Source organism: Channa argus, chromosome 14 (genome assembly GCF_033026475.1).
Source record: "Channa argus isolate prfri chromosome 14, Channa argus male v1.0, whole genome shotgun sequence".
Lineage (NCBI taxonomy): Eukaryota > Metazoa > Chordata > Actinopteri > Anabantiformes > Channidae > Channa > Channa argus.
In genome coordinates, this window is record NC_090210.1 from 2,310,355 (window position 1) to 2,326,742 (window position 16,388).

At 37.9% G+C, this 16,388-nt stretch overlaps 1 protein-coding gene across 9 annotated transcripts in view; it reads right to left on the reverse strand.

Annotated features, from left to right (window-relative positions):
• sntg1 (syntrophin, gamma 1) overlaps positions 1 to 16,388 on the reverse strand; it is a 37,783-nt gene that overhangs the window by 6,917 nt on the left and 14,478 nt on the right. For 6 of the 9 annotated variants that reach the window (XR_010916461.1, XM_067529085.1, XM_067529081.1 and 3 more), the window contains 11 exons: positions 15,700 to 15,834; positions 13,970 to 14,026; positions 12,391 to 12,448; positions 12,270 to 12,313; positions 11,841 to 11,882; positions 11,402 to 11,504; positions 10,761 to 10,843; positions 10,367 to 10,497; positions 8,941 to 9,070; positions 4,004 to 4,042; positions 1,040 to 1,156 (listed from right to left, as the gene is read on the reverse strand). Coding sequence is in view for 8 of the 9 variants with exons in the window: in XM_067529081.1 (XP_067385182.1) it covers positions 1,040 to 1,156; positions 4,004 to 4,042; positions 8,941 to 9,070; positions 10,367 to 10,497; positions 10,761 to 10,843; positions 11,402 to 11,504; positions 11,841 to 11,882; positions 12,270 to 12,313; positions 12,391 to 12,448; positions 13,970 to 14,026; positions 15,700 to 15,834 (939 nt within the window). In the remaining variant the exon portion in view is untranslated. Of the gene's footprint in view, positions 1 to 1,039; positions 1,157 to 4,003; positions 4,043 to 8,940; positions 9,071 to 10,366; positions 10,498 to 10,760; positions 10,844 to 11,401; positions 11,505 to 11,840; positions 11,883 to 11,980; positions 12,081 to 12,269; positions 12,314 to 12,390; positions 12,449 to 13,969; positions 14,027 to 15,699; positions 15,835 to 16,388 lie in introns of all 9 variants that reach the window. The other 3 variants (XM_067529083.1, XM_067529086.1, XM_067529082.1) reach the window with 3 other exon arrangements.

A 16,388-nucleotide genomic window follows, 5' to 3' on the forward strand; every position in this document is an offset into this window, starting at 1 on the left:
AGTGTCTCTGCCTTCGGGCTGTGACAGATTCCACTCACCAACCTACATCTGTTAATCCACTCCCTGCACTTTTGCCTTTGTGTTATTGGTTTTGGGGAGGTCGTATTTTGAACTACTGCTTTTACCACATAGTCATCCATTCTTCAACCACGGATGAACCATGGATCCCGATTCAAAAACAGTGATTAGTGACTTGGGTCCTTAAAGGTTTTGGTGTTGTGTGGCACGTTCCCAGTTTCCCCATAGATGTCCCATTATAATACATGATAATGGTTTTAGCAGTGTAAGAGGTTCAAGCACTAAAGCTTCCCAATAGAAAGAGTGAAGACGGAACTTGTTTGCAGTTGGTGGTGTCCTGTCAACAGTTTTACAGACACCTCTTTTCTCATTAGTGGAGTGGAGAAATGCTTCTAGGGCCACAGGGAAATGTTTCTGCTGCAGTACTGTGAGCAACCACTGAGAAATATTTAGTGAACGGCTTTAAAACATCCACAGCTTTAACACGCGGAATAACTAGTTGCAGTTCCTTGGGTTGGAGAATCACTGTTTAGGGGAAGGGATAGCACAGTCATTATTAATGAATGAATTCAAAGCTGTCATCTTGCCACTGGAGGGGAATTATTTCTCACAGGTTACTGGTCGTCAGAGTTTTAAAATCTTGTCTCAATGTTGAACAAGCAGGTTCTTCTATCCGAGCAACCATCACATTAGCATATTCCATTTACATCGTCACATGCAAGTCGAGCAGGCAATTTCAGTTATCTATCAATCTTTTCCCATCTTCACAACCATCGACAGCTTATCCCCCTTGTCATAATCACTCCAGTCGCTGGCAGAGTGTAAACAGATAAATGATCATCATCAATCGGGAGGAAGATCAATGCAGCACATGATTATGATTGAACTGTTTCCTTATTTCCAGCAGGAAAGCATCCTCTCCGTGTACAACACATTAACATCAAGTGAAAAAATCCCACCGTAGAGAAGAACAACATCAGTTATGGGACAGGAAGTTAAAATAAAGACGGATCAATCTTACAGGAGGTGCTGAAAACTTGAAGAGTGAGGAGCCTCTCAAAGCGAGGAACTTTGGTGAATACATTCGGTCCTGAACTGAGTCCTGCTCCTTCTCGTCGACCCAGCCCATGTAGATAATCTATCAAAGGGTATGAAAATGAATAAATCAAGTTGAGGAGAATTTTATGTTATGTCAAACTCAAAAGATTGTTTAAAACCATGCGCACAACAGCTTTTACAGGGTCTTTATTAAGAGTAACTAGTAAGTACTAGTTTATCAAGGACTATACTTAAGCACAATGTTGAGATACTTTGTCATTTTACATAAATTTATACTTTTACTCCATTACATTAAGTGTGAAAATAATCTATTTTTTTATGTCTCAGTTGTGGTTTCTACAAAATCCCAAAAATGGGTCATTGTGTGAGTATTTCTGTTAGTATTTCTGTGAGTATTTCTACTTTTGTTACATTGAAGTTACAATATGCAACTAAAGCTCCTGTGAGGCTCCAAATCCACTCTGCTCCCTTTCTCTCACTGCTCCAATGTCTTCTTCTGACGACTACTATGTTTCGCGATGCTCTGCAGAACCCTTCCAGTATTAGTCACGTGACAATAAATAAGAATGCAGCATGAGTTACCAATCAAACAGAAAAAGCTGATCTTGTCTGAGAAGAGCCAACTAAAAAACTTTTTGCAAGCAAATATTTCTGTACAGCTGCTGGTGGTGCTCAGTGAGTGTGGGTCACAGGAGGCATTGACCTTTACCACAGTAAGATAAGTTTTGTTTCTAGGTTCATTTCTACAGATCATTTCTACAATGATTAGTAAATTACAGATTTGAAGACATATTCCATAGAAAGTTTTTATGTCCAAATTATTTAAATCTGAAAATAAAAACCCTTATTGCCCGTTCAACCTGACACATGACTTTCTACTGTAATACTGAATTTAATTAGTATCAGACATAATATTTAGAAACCAATAGCACTTTGTAATGTTTATATTCATGTCTAAGACAGACACTGCTTTCTATTTCTACTCAGTCCAGCTAAGTGTCTGAAGGAAAATCAAGTATTATTACATTTTAATGCTTGTGTTTTATGTAGTTGTCATTTTTGCCATGACAGAGTGTCTGTGACATTGAGGAATGAGAAGTAGGTCTCATGAAACCTTTATGTTTTCAACAAATCAGTAAGAGCTTCGCTAGTTTTCTATTTAAAGAGAGTTTAGGATAAATTCTCACCCCAAATAATGTTGGAAACTGCTGTTAACCCAGAGAGGAAAGCCACAGCAGGTTTAGTCAATGTGAAGATGCAGCCAGAGAGAAAGGCCATTGTCTCTGAATGTCATGATTAATTTTAAAATGGGACATGCAGATAGCAGAGCAGAGACTGGGGAGTCAGGTGTTAAGATCTTACTGTGGCTCAGTAAAATATCACTTTATTACTTCGTGTGAATTGTGATTTTTGTTAAAAGGCTTATTTTGTATTGACTGTTTATCATTTTATTAGCTGCAGGAAACTCTGCAAAATAGCAGTCAGGTAGAGGACAGCAGTTTTTTGTTTGCTTTACTTGGTCCATAAAGACACTGCAGGCTAGAACACTTTGGGGATCGGGTTAGGGTTAGTATTGAACTCTTAGTTAACACTTGGAAACCAGGATTATTGCTATTACTTGAGGTTTGCGACCAACTATTTAAGGGATTTCATTCATTAGACAAGTATTTTTTCAAATCAAAGTACTTCACTGGAAAAAAATACAAATCCAGTAATATTCATCAGTCCTGTATGTTGGATTGGAGCATCACCCACAATGGTTTCTTACACCCGTATATATTTAAATCTAAATGTAGGATCAGTCTGTGTATATTCATAATAATAATAATAATAAATATTCATTCAACACATTATAATGACATTTTAAGCACAGAAGAAAACATTTTTAAATATTAAATTTAAACATTTAAACTGTGAATCCTCCATAATTGATAAACAGACAAACTTCAATAACAATATAAAAACTGATCAAATCAAGTTTTTAGTATGAGATATAAATATGCTATAAAATGCGTAAATGCAATATCAATAATTTATTTTATTTCACTTAATTATTGATAAATACTTTTATTCTCAAAAACAACTATTTTCAAAAAAATAATTAACCATGAATGTTTAAGATATTCAGGAGCAATTTGGATTTGTTCATGTCACATTACATATATATTGTAAAGCAATTTTTTTTACTCTTAATCTGATTATGTACCATGGGACAAAAAGGAGAAAAAACACCTGTTCAAATCACATTTGCAATGTTTATCTGCTCACAACTCCCAGTGTTCACACAAGTCGCCGTGTGTTAAGTGGTGGGTCGGGGAGGTCAACTCAAGTGACAGATACATTTATAAGTGTTTCATGGCGTTTATTGTCCACTTCAACATGCAGGAAGAAAACATAAAGTGAAAAATAAGGTGAAGAGAAAACAGAAATAATTTTTAATTCTATCACTACGGATTAAAGACAAGATGATTACACCACACATAAAAAAAAAGGTTTTTCTGTTTGGACTTTTTCGATGGATGGGGAAGCTTCGGAACAAGAAGTCATGTCTGATGCTTTAACATTTCTTGAATGAACTGTCAGGTGAATTCACACATTAAAATCTTTTAAAAAGCCCAAACCAGAATGAGTGAGTAAGAAACGGCCATGTTTAGACTGCGAGACGACACTGAGTGTTACATGACTGAAGGCACTTAAGTTGTTTTCTGATGATCTCTCAGCAGATTGACTTTAATGATGCAAAATCTCTCCATGTGTTGCAATAGCTTGTAAGATAGAACTGAGTCCTTTCTCTGACTGATTTGGTTAAGATCTGCTTAGGGTTTTTAAGATAAAGGTAAAATACACAAATTAATGTCAGCTTAGCCAGAGAGAAAATCTAAACAAGCAGCAGGAGCTCGGCGGCAGAATGAACACAAGCACTTACCTGCTGGTTAACTGGAAAATTTCGGTTAATCTTCTTCACCTGTTAAATTTAACAAGAACACCAGTGACTCATTAAAAGATCTCCTGCTAACAATCAGCCGCCAATTACTGGCAGAATTTAAAAATATTTGCAGGCCCCTGTAGGGCTTCACAATCAGAGTACTGATGCTAACATGTTAACTACAGCACTGAAGGGATACCACACCCACTTTATTTATTCAATGCATGCAAATTACAAAATGAGATAGAGTCAGAGACCCGGGTCTGTTCTTAAAAAAAAAATCCATTGAAAAAAATCCATTCTTTCAGGGAAAAGAAGGGAAACGGCTGAGAGAGCAGTCAGGCTTTAAATGAACACATTGTGCTCAGATCACAGGTATCACTTGCTCCTAATCCACGCTATACCATCAATATAACTTCTGAGGAGCTGAACACCAAATTAAGCTGTCCGCACCAGCTCCGCGTCCTCCTATGGAGGAGAGAACAAGTCACAGCAGCTTGTTGTGAGATGCTGCTCAAGTTTGAGCCGAGGGAGAAAACAAGAGGTTTGTTTTTGGTTTTTTTGGTGTTATGTTTTTTCAGTGGAGGAACTGAAAGGAAAACTGTGAAGATGTGAGCTGGGTTCACAGCAGTGACAGTGGGTTTGTTCAGATGTAGCCGGGGGCTGTTGTGACCGATCACAGTAACTGCAGGTCTAACCCGCCTCTGACACAAATTAGAGAAGGCTGTGGGGGTTAGTTCTTTAAAATTTAAAGCAAATCCTTTCACTCTGTCCAAAAGTGACAACAAACACACACTCAAGTACAAATGTAGGCTCTGGTGCAATAGTTCTATTTCAAAAAATGTGAACTTTCTTTACCATTTTTATGTGACAACTTTAATTACTGTACAACATTAATGCATCTCTCTAAATGTTTACGTAATCGAAAATGTATTCAGAGCTTTTTGTAGTGCTACTATGCTAATAGCAGTTTAGATTCTCACAAGTTAACTGCCAAAGTTGCACCTTTTTCTGCATAAAACTTCCATCTTTATATTGGACGCTTTCCCTTTATTGAATTAATGGAGTATTGAGACTAACAGTACACTGAAAATGCATCAAAAACTAATCTTTAACTAGCCAGTACACTTCAGTCTTGCCGTTATTCTCAGAGAGCACATTATTAAGACATAATTTCTCACATAATTTTATGTTAAACGAGTGAAGAATAAACAGAGCTGCACCCGTCTGCATCATCATCCTCATCACCATGCAATGCCAATGTCACACAGTTTAAAATGTTATGTCCTGTCACTAAAAGACATAAAAAGGGGAAAGTTATTTTCTCTCTTAATATTCATAATCAGCCTACTAAATATTTCTTTGTGAGGTCATTTGAATCAAAATGAACAAAAAAAAAAAATAACAACAGCAAACTAAAAACTGTGTAAATGTTTACATGGACTATTGTTTTAAGACAGATGACAAATTTGTGAACGTATCCTCTAACTCCATAATCTCTACCACTCTCACTGTGCTGCAGTGTTTAACGCTGCATCATTCATCACTTTCCATTGACTGTGAGCTCTGGGCTTTAGGGGTAAGACACTGACCATGAACCACATTAACTCTGGACCCTTTGTCACATCTCTAATAAAGTTATAATAAAGGAATTAAATCCACCTCTGCTTTATAAGAAGTAACCTTTTGTAATAATAACACAAATTAATCTTGTACAGTTTTATATTTATTGTTTATTTTATCATGGTTAAATTTGAGTTGTATCACAATGAATGTAACAATTTAAGAACCATGCTTCTTTTTTTTATTATTGCTTTGGTATTTAAACATTTTTGAGAAACATCTCCACAGAGTTGTAGAAGGGAAATTTGGAGACAGTTCTCTAAGTTTACAGCAAGAATATCATGTTGCCAGGTGAACTCTGGCCATTACTAAAACAAAATGAAAATGACACTAAGCTTAGTTAAAATGATACATAACTTCATCTGGAAGTGGAAAATGTTAATTTTATCCACAGATGGTTGATTAAGTGCATATTCCTGCAAGTAAAGCATGACTTTTGGTGAGTCTTTCAAAAATCTCACCTACAGTTCAACAAATGAAGCGACTACCTGAGCTCCAGAAATACTTGTGGCACGTACCACACATGGACACCGAGTCAAAGTTCGCCAACAGGGACAGACAGACGCTTAACAGTAGAGCTGCTAAATCTCACTCAAGTACAGACTCAGAAATTGCCACAGAATTAAATCAGCACCTTTGAGCTTGAGTCTCAGCAGAAACTGTTCATCCTGAGATCGGTTGGAAAAAAGCTGGGAATTTGAAAAGCATAGCTGCAATTCCGAAATTACTTGTATTCAAGGCCAAGGCATAAAGACACATAAACTGATGTAGGGAGTATTACACCTAAACAAAGAAGTAATGAGTCATTAGATATGAGTCATACTTTAACCTGATTTCTTCATCTAATTTGATTCAAAATCACATTTGGCAAAAGCCAAAGAAACCTTTCAGCCTACAATATGTGCAGCTCTGCTGTGTAGCTGACAAGTGGGAGTCATTAGGGCCAATGGAGCAAATGCTTCCCTTCATAATGTTCTCATATTTCCTTCAATGATGCCTTGAAATACCCTGCTAAACAAATTCAGAAGCATTTTCATGAACAGGGGATGGCCTCCCCAGTCAGGCTCGAACATCACTGAACCTTTATTGGAGTTTGTGAAGCACAGAGTGGATTCACTCCTCCATAATCGCTCAGAGAACTGGAGGCGTTTTTTTTTTTTTGACTGCATTATTTGACTGCAAATGGCTCAGGTTCAAGTGTCTGACAGTGAACCAAAAAAGACTGACGCTTTATCGAAGCAAAGGGTGAGCCTACTCTTTACTAGACCCATTATTATCATATGTTTTCAGATGTTGGTGCTATTTATGTCCGCTGCTTGTACGTCTCATTTGCAAGAATTCTGGTTTAATAAGAGCAGCTCATTCTGTTTCATTCCTTAAAAAGGTCAATCTATGAATATTTATTATGACTGTTGAAAGCAGGTGAACATTTGATGATACAAATGCCCCGAGTATATTCTCTAGTTTTACAGTTTCTCGTGTTTTAAAGGTCTTTCTGGGAGTCATCCGTGGCCTCATCAATCAGTCAATAAATGCCTTTAATTGTCCCTAAAGAGCAATTGGATGCAAAGAAATAGAAAGACAAAACATATCAACACATCATATAATTACAAATTAATAAAAAGTGAAAATGAGCAGAGATATGTGTAATGAAAAGTTACGAGTAAAAATATAAAATGATGTATATGAAACAAAAATTAATTGAAGAACATTTTCCCCCACGACTCCTAAATGGGGAATTCTAGCTAATCTGTTTGCAAAGACCCTTCTTCAAATATTCAGTTTTACACCTATGTATATGCAACCCACCCCCTCCCATCATCACTTTGTTCCGAAGGGCGATTGGGGAGTGTTGACCTAACTTCCCTATTCTGACTTATTTCACCACCATCAGTATGTAGCCCCAAGGTTTTTCCTATCAGCTACAGCGACTGGCCTACGTGTTCCAATGAACCTGTGGTGACTCAATAAATGCTATTTGGTGCATTATTGATCTCTCCTTACTGAATTATACTGTAAATGCACTGGGTAGACTGTCACTAATCTGTTATTAATCTCAAGCGCATCATCAGAACCCTTTAATATAAGACTATATACAGTAGCTCTCATCCATTTTTTCCCTTTTTATTACTTAAACATAGTTGAAGACACAAGTGGACCCTGTTAACCTGAAACTACAGTGAACATTGTGTTTATGCAACAGAGAACAGGAAACTTCAGAACACTGACTCTGAGACTGATGATCTATCCTTTAAAATGAAATCCACTCACACTCAATCAAAACACAGAAACCTATTATTAATTTACATCACCGATGTTTCAGCCACTCCCAAATCATACCCAGTAATATTTCCATTTAGACATCTGTTCTCTGTTCAGCAGGTCCTACATTGGTTTGGGTTACTAGCGCACACAGTAACACACCTCAGTGAATGCCAAGGCCAAAGTGAGAAATTCTCTCTCCATTGTTGAGGCTATTCTGGCAGTGAGTCACCGGTGTTATGTTTAGTACATCCCTCACTTTGTCCACTCCAATTAACCAGGGCTCCATTATTCCCCAGAGAATCACACACACACACACACACACACACAGGCATCACTCTAACACACACACACACAGTCACACCAATGGACAGATGCTAATTACAAATTTGGGGGTTTTGCTGCTGCTTGCTTTATGTCGACTGCGTCATACTGACAGCCGACCATAACCGTCTAGAAATGTAACTTACACCGTACTTCAGTGCACGGAAATGGGAAAAAAAATGATCTAAATATGCTGATAAATGTGTCAAAATAAGACGCATTTTGTCTGCGCCACCACACATGATGGAGCTTGTTAGCGGTATTTGTATTTGACTCCCCTGCTGAGCACCATCACTCATCTGGAAACACAGAAGCGCATTTCGTTTTCAGCTGTGGTCGAGGAGGAAAAATATGTTCACTATGAATGAAAGAATAGTGCATCATTATTTTTTAGTTTCCTGCTGCCTCTCAGTATCATTATTATATGATATATAGTGATGAATTATCAATAATACAGGTATAGGGTTTAGCTGGAGGGAGTGAGTGCGGTACAGTGCGAATGCTGCTATTTTGACCCCGGGCTGTTAGAAATAAGTGTGTACTTTTCTCATAGTGTAAAAAAGACATTAATATGTGTCTACTTAATGTTGTGACATTTGCACGAGGACTGTTAGACGAGCCGCAAATTGAATGTCTGTTGCATTAAAACTCAACGCAATATCTTATTGCTTTACACAGGGGACGGCGAGAGGCGGCAAAGCTAACAAGTATTATTGTTTCATACTCACATTGTGCTTGGTGAGACTGGAAATGTTGCTTGCTATTGCCTGAAGCCACTCCAAGCAATCTTCAGCTGTGGGAAACTGAATGACTCCGCTGCAAACTCCATCCACAGCTATAACCTGGAAAGCATTTTTCCTGGAAGAATTTAGAAAATAAAACGACCCAGGGAAGATTAGCTCATTAGCAACAAATTACAAACGGATCATACGTAGTTGCAGTGATTTCTAACTTTCCCAAAAACGATTAGTTTCCCTGTGTTTCAAAAGAGGAAGCTAAAAATGTGCAATGAATAGTAACACTGCATGCAATATTTAATTTCTACAACATGTTTTCATTTTCATCTTGGCCAAGTGGCACTGTATTATAAGACACCATAGACTATTATTCCTTTTCATTCCAGCAAAACTCAGGTGGGGGCTCTTTGAAAACGTTTCCTTTCCTATGAGATTTGAATGTGGCTGCCGAAAATTGCTACTTTTAGGAGCTACTTCATAAACATGGCATCCTTAAAGAAAGAGTTGAACATTTTGGGAAAACATAATGATGTGCTTTCTTGCTGAGGGCTGGATCAAAACATCAATAACTCCTATAGCTGTGCATTGTGTATGGAGCTGGGGCCAGGAGACTGTTAGCTTAGCTAATACACCCACACATAGCCAGCAAACAGATGCTCTGTGCAGGATTTCAGCTATGCACCTAAAATCACGACTTATTTTCCATTTTCAATGCGATTAGGAAAAATCCATTGTGAGCAGTGGAGGAGATAATTGTATATGTGAACTTCAGACAAAGCCAGGTTAACTTCTCCTACTGCTTCTAGTCTTTATATGACAATCTCCGGGCTCTAGCTGTGCACGTCCAATTACAGCTATATGGAGCTTCGTATGTCACTTTCAGCAACAAACAAATGCTGAACTGTTCCTATCATGATAAAGCAAATACAGTACTAGCTCCATATGGCTTAAAGTCTAAAGTCCACCTTAATCTTAACTCTGTTTTAGGGTAAATCTAAAAATCCTTTAATAAGTCTAATGAAAAAACTTATGTCACTCTTATTCGGTGTTCATTTAATGGGCTAAAACATGCCAAACCACAAGCGTAGTCCATTAAGTGCCAATCCATAAAATTACTGTTGCTATCATCCAGAGTGCAGCAAACGGAAATTATATTTATTAACAGCTTAATGCTTTATTATATCAAGGATCATCTATTCAAAAGGTCTATCCCACAGTACAGAAAAGGGGGATACTAAATGCGTGCTGAACACATTTTCACAGATGGAGCAGGAGTCTTGGCCATGTGAAAACCTGGTAGCATTTAAAAGATAAGAGATCTCAGCTCTGCGGTTCTGTAGAGCCTAATAGGGAGACACTAGCTCTGCAAGCAAGAAAAGACATCACTGACCCTTCAGAATGAAGTCTCACAGCTCACCTACAGACATCAGAGCCTGGGATGTGCTGCGACAGCCGAGAGTGTAGTAGAGGAATAAGGCGCAGGTCCACCCATCTCTTCTCCCAGCGAAGCCCAGGGGACGTGGGCCAGGATGAGCAGGACAGCGTGTCCTGCACAAGTGTGAAAGACAATTTAGGAGAGCTTGTCGTTTCCCACCTTGCACATTTCAAACAGCGACATGTCAAGAGCCTGCCGCTGCTCTCATCTCAGGTGCACAGGCAGGCAGAGGAAGCCAAAGCTGATTCAGCCTCCTCAAAAGATAAAGACAGTGCTTCGTGGTTATCAGCAAGCAGTGACAGTTGCATGGAAACAATTTTCTGGTGATGGGGAGGCTGCTGCATGGTTACAGAATCAGTCAGTCAAATAAGAGTACCGTGTTGTTAGGGTGGTAGTTCAAGTGCAGGCCGCTATCACACAGAGGAGAGGAGGTCCCACTACTCTGGTCGCTGGGAATGCCTGAAAGTGCAGCAGCAACAGAAAAAAAACAATAAACCTTCCAAATGCAGAGTAACACCTCCATTTATTCCAAGGTTTCCGCCTGAGGTGAATCACAGCCATCAACTAAACCGTGTTACTTTGTTTTCTTTGTGGGCTCCTGCTATGTGCCAATTTGTATTCAGCCGAGTGGTTGGATGGCCAGTCAACCTGGGCTGTATACGTGCATATAAAAGGATTGTATAAAGCTTTCATCTCTAATGACAGGCTGAAGTTTCCCCATGCAAGAGCAATCAGTTGCACCACAATGAGCAATGTCAATTTTCTCAGTTTCTTTACAATCCTCCGTAAAGTAGGATTTTTATTTGGTGCTTGTCAAGTCCAAAACAAAAAAAGATTATCAGCCGAATTTCTTTATTTTTCTCAAAGTGGCTCTTCAGCCTTTAGTCTATTGTCACCAGGACAACCGGTCCTAGACAGAAAATAATACCCGCTATAAATATACCTAATTAATTATTTTCCACAGCTCTAATGGTGATTGTATACTTTAATTAAAGAGTGTGTGTAGAGGTTTCTTACATGTGCAGTCCTCACACAGGGGCAGTTTCAGAAAGGCTGGAGTCTTCTTTAGAAAAGAGACAGTAAGAGTCACTTCTTCACCTGCATTTCTCAAAACCTGGACCTGGAAGGTTACAAACACATGAGGGTATTTTTTTTTTTACTGCAGAAGCTGCAAACTGTGAGGTGTTCTGCTGATTCCCTACTGTGATGAAACATGGCATGACAATTTCTAGCTAAGAATGGAAATCCAAGATAAGGCATTATCTTATATATTGTTTTTTTTTTTTTTTTTGGTCCTTACAAATATTTCTTGCAGTTACATTTTAAAAAAGGGGGATGAAACAGACAAAATTGGATTTACATGTCAAAAAGATACAAATCGTAAAGTGAATGAGGATAAGCTGCTAACAGAGTTGTTGCAGTGTAAGAAGATATGAGATATGAGCTGACAGCTTACCACTTCCTCGTGGCGATAGCTTCGAACATTTATTCCATTTATCTAGAAACAACAGTAACATGGTTACCCTAAATAATACTGCTGGCTTCATATCATTGCAGTGCTATCTTCAAAATGATTAATGAAGCAAGCATAATAACTGTTATGGCATCTGCGCTGAAAACTGTAAACAACAGAGTCACATCCACAGTTGCCATGAACACTGACTGTCTTTGGCTGCCTGTGCATCACATGAGCTGACTGAGAAGAGATGTGAGAGATATTTTTTAGAAAGCTTTGAGATGCCTGATTTACATATAGGCGTACAAAATGATTCAGCACAGTTTTGTGAACATATGTAAGCTAAATTATTAAAGATGCACTTTGTGTTGTTTTGCTGAGCAGCATGCGATGTGTAAACAGACGTTTGTGTGCACGTTGCTATTTTACCTGAAGGATGCCATCTCCAATGAAAAGTAGCCCAGAGAGTTCAGCTGGAAAAAGAAGATTCCTTCAGTAACAACAAACTAGAGGAGCAGAATGGTATGAGTAGCAATTAATGACAATATACCTTTTTGTTCTTTTGATATTTTTGATATCACAACAGGGATTTTATGCTCTGCTCCACCCTGTGGAGACAAACTGAACGTAATTACACAGGTTTCACTAATGCAGAACAAAACAAAAATGCTTAACATCAATTTAGTTTTCAGTGAGTTCCTCTGCTAATGCTGTTCTTGGAGTTGAATAAGTTATGAAAACAACAATAATACATTTTGTTCATAAAGCACCTTTCATGAGCTACAAAACGCTTTATATATGAGAATCAAGATATAACGGACAGGCCAACAAATCAGAGTCTGACCACTCAAGTCCATAAAAATGTTATTAAAAAGGTGAAACTATTAAATAGATAAGATAAAATGTGGGAAAGTGAAACAATGATGACATTTGAAAGATGCAAGTCACAGATGACAGGGAGTGTTAGACCTCAGGGAGCCTGACTGAAAAACATTTAGTCTTGAGACGTGACTTAGGAAAAGCCAGAGGGGCCCTGGGAGACAGCCCAGAAAGTGCTTTAAACATAATCAGTAAAAGTTTACAATCAGTAAAAAACGGACAGGTACCCAGTGAAGACAGACCAAAAACACACCTGAGCTGCATTTGGAGAAACATCAGGCAAAATATGCTCCACCCTGAACCCAGTGAATTACAATGATGACGACGTGATGATGTAAAAGCATGTATGACTTTCTCAAGGTCAGTATGAGAGTGACAGAACTCGGTATTTAAAATTCTCCTCAGCTGGAGAAAGTGTGATTGGACAACAATCTTGGAAAAGGAGGAATCACTGTCCAAAAATACACTGAGCCTGGTTTGAGCCGGGCTGACAGGTTGATATTTGTAGGCAGGGAGCCAAGACTGCTCTGTTGAGGTGATATAGACTTTGGAGGGACAAATGCAATTATTTCGGATTTATTTCCCTGTAGCTGGAGGGCATTTTGACATATCCAACACTTGATTTGTTGATATTAACAGATGTAAAGTACATAAAGCATCTAAATACAGTAGCAACGTTAATCAATATTGTGTTTGTGGATTAAATATCTTGCATGTAAACGGAGAACAGCAGCAGGCCATGGGTACAGCCTTTAGGGACACCTCAGGTCAGAGAGGCCACTGAAGAAGAGGCCTTATCAACACCTACTGAAAACCTTTGGTTGGACAATACAATATAATACGTTATATAAATTAATTAATTACTTAATTAATATAAATAATAAGGAAACCACTAAAATGTATACTAAAAATGTTCATTTTAAAAAATGTGCTTTTTAGACACTGATGTTGACAGTGGTTAAACTAGTAGCACTGTTCAGAAATCGGAAGTCCTGAACCCCTTCAGGACTTGATGCTTTTGATTGTGTCCTTTAAATTGCATAAACAGCCTCCAGCTGGTTCAGCAAGGCGGGGGGACCATGATGCGTGGTCATCAGTGACATGACAGATCTGGGGGCTGATATAAATTATTTTGTTGATGAAAAAGGATAAATGCTGGTCACTAATGATTGGAGAGGCATTTATACGTGGACTGGCTTGTGGGTTGACTTGTTCAGACTTAATTTAAAGAAGATGGGGGTGTAAATTACCTTGATGCTGAGGCCAAACCCTCCAATCGTCTGCCTCCTGATTGTTACAGTCCTTTCCTGTACGAGATTCAGTTAGAACAAACAAAGGAGTTCAGACGCTGATGCTGAACCTGTGGGAGCTCTGACAACACAAAATAATGAGATGGAGTCCTATAGTTTAAACTGTGATGAGATCAAACCTCACAAATAATGTTTCTGTAAACTACATTTAAAATATCCATGTACATGGGCTGATTATTTCTTACTTTTCTTATGTGTCTAATAACAATAGGATGCACTGATAATATTACGTTTTTAGTGAAGTCGTACCACGATGTGGCCTTAATATGCTATCATTTAACAAATATGTCTTCTAAAAGAATATAAGCAACATGTAACTATAAAACAAGTATATTAATTATTAGGTAAATTGGCATAATTCTTGAAACATCCCTGTTGCCAAAATGGTAAATGTTCTACTTATTGGCAGTCAAAATGCTTATTCATCTGTTCACACACAATCACTATGCAGCTGGCCAACACTCACCGGGGGCAACTAAGTTGGGGTTCAGTGTCTTGCTCAAGGACACTTCAACATGTGACCGGAGGAGTTGGGGATTGAACCAACAACTGTGAGATTGTTGGACAACTGCTACACCTTCCTGCACCACAGTAACAACAGATACTGTAGACGACCGATACCACACTAATGTGAAGCTACGGTCAGAAGGCGATTAAAGCACGCAGCTTTGCATAAAATGCATAAAATCTTTTGCAACATCGATGATTAAATATATACTGTATGTTAAACACTGTGTTTTATGTTATGATCTGACTGCTTTAAGACTTTACTGTTTGTCTCCTTAGAACTTAGAATAAAGTTAATCATATTGTATTCTATTGTATTGTAAACCAATACAAAATTTTAAAAAGCCCTCAGCACATACAACTTATTTTTGGAACAAAATCAAAGACAAATAGGTTAAATGTTATATCCATATAAATGTGTTTTTGTTTGAGATGCCAAAACAATCACTTATTTTGCTTTGCCCAACCAGTTTCCTTTCACATTTTCATTTCCCTATTTTTATATTCTACATTCAATGGATCTTGAAATACACTGTCAAATTTAATTAACTGCATTATTGATAACATTTTCTTGGTTGTTTCTAACTTGACACACTTTTTCATGGACTGTGACAGTCTGTCACCAGTAAACATTATTTACATTATGTACTATATTTAGTGTTGTCAGTGTGAGGAAATTCAGAACTTTCTGTCAAATCCTAAAGTTACATTTAAATGTTTCAAATAAACTGTCCAGCGAAGCTAAAGCATCTTCACTAATTCACCCTGATGTACTAGGTTGCACTAGCTTTTCATTCATTAGAAATCGTGTTTCAGAAGACACAAGCTCTTCCGCCATTAGTTTTGGAAGATTTTTATCCAGTAAAATCTTATTGGATGAATAATGCCATTTTATAAAAGGTCATGGACTCAGGGCCTCAGCAGATTCGGTTTGTATAATGGGAAGCTACGTTTATTAATGTAAAGAACAGGTTGTCAGTGTGGCCCAAAACTCACACACACCATAATCCAGTCAGTGAATCATTATAGGACAGCCATTCTATTTTTTTTGTTTTAGATTCATAGAGTATTTTTCTGCTGTGCAGCACACTTTACTGACTGCACCGTACAAGCCTTGTGAAATGTGGAATGTCATCTGAGTAATTATGGGATGGGACACTTACACTTGAATAAAAAGGCTCTCCCGACACACAGATGACATCTTGTTCTTGAATGGTCAGAATATCTTTGGCCAAGTGTAGTCGAACATTAAATGGCTCCTCATTACCTTCTTGCATCAAATAAATCCCAGTCTTTGTCTGCAAACAGTCAGAAAGATAAAATCATTCATCATCCCCCCCTGACTAAATTAACTGGCCATGAAATGAAATGTCATTGAGAATACTCATTCCAGGATGAACATGGAAATTAGGATACAGAGTCCGTTATGTTCCCTTTTACTAGAAATAACAATATTCATTGCTATGAGTAATACACACATATTTAGACAAAAAATACTAATTATTTATGGTAATGAATGAGTAGACTCTCTATGAAGCAGCTTTTTATGAGTCCCGACAACATTTTGTGACCTCATATTGTTTTGTATGCTCTACTGCAATAGTGTATCCTCTCATTCATTCTAACTGTAAGGCTGATGAAGACAAATTAGGAAGCTGTAAAATTAAGTGGCTGGAATCCAGCTTACCCTGAATCTCCTCTGCTTTATACAAGCAATATGAGAACTGTATGTGTTTTCAATGATCCATTTGAAACATGCTAATCCGCATAAATTTGCATTCTGCATATCCTTCCTCCTCCCTGGCTAATTGCGATGCCTGTCCTGTCTTGTCCTTGACTTAAAAAGGTCTAA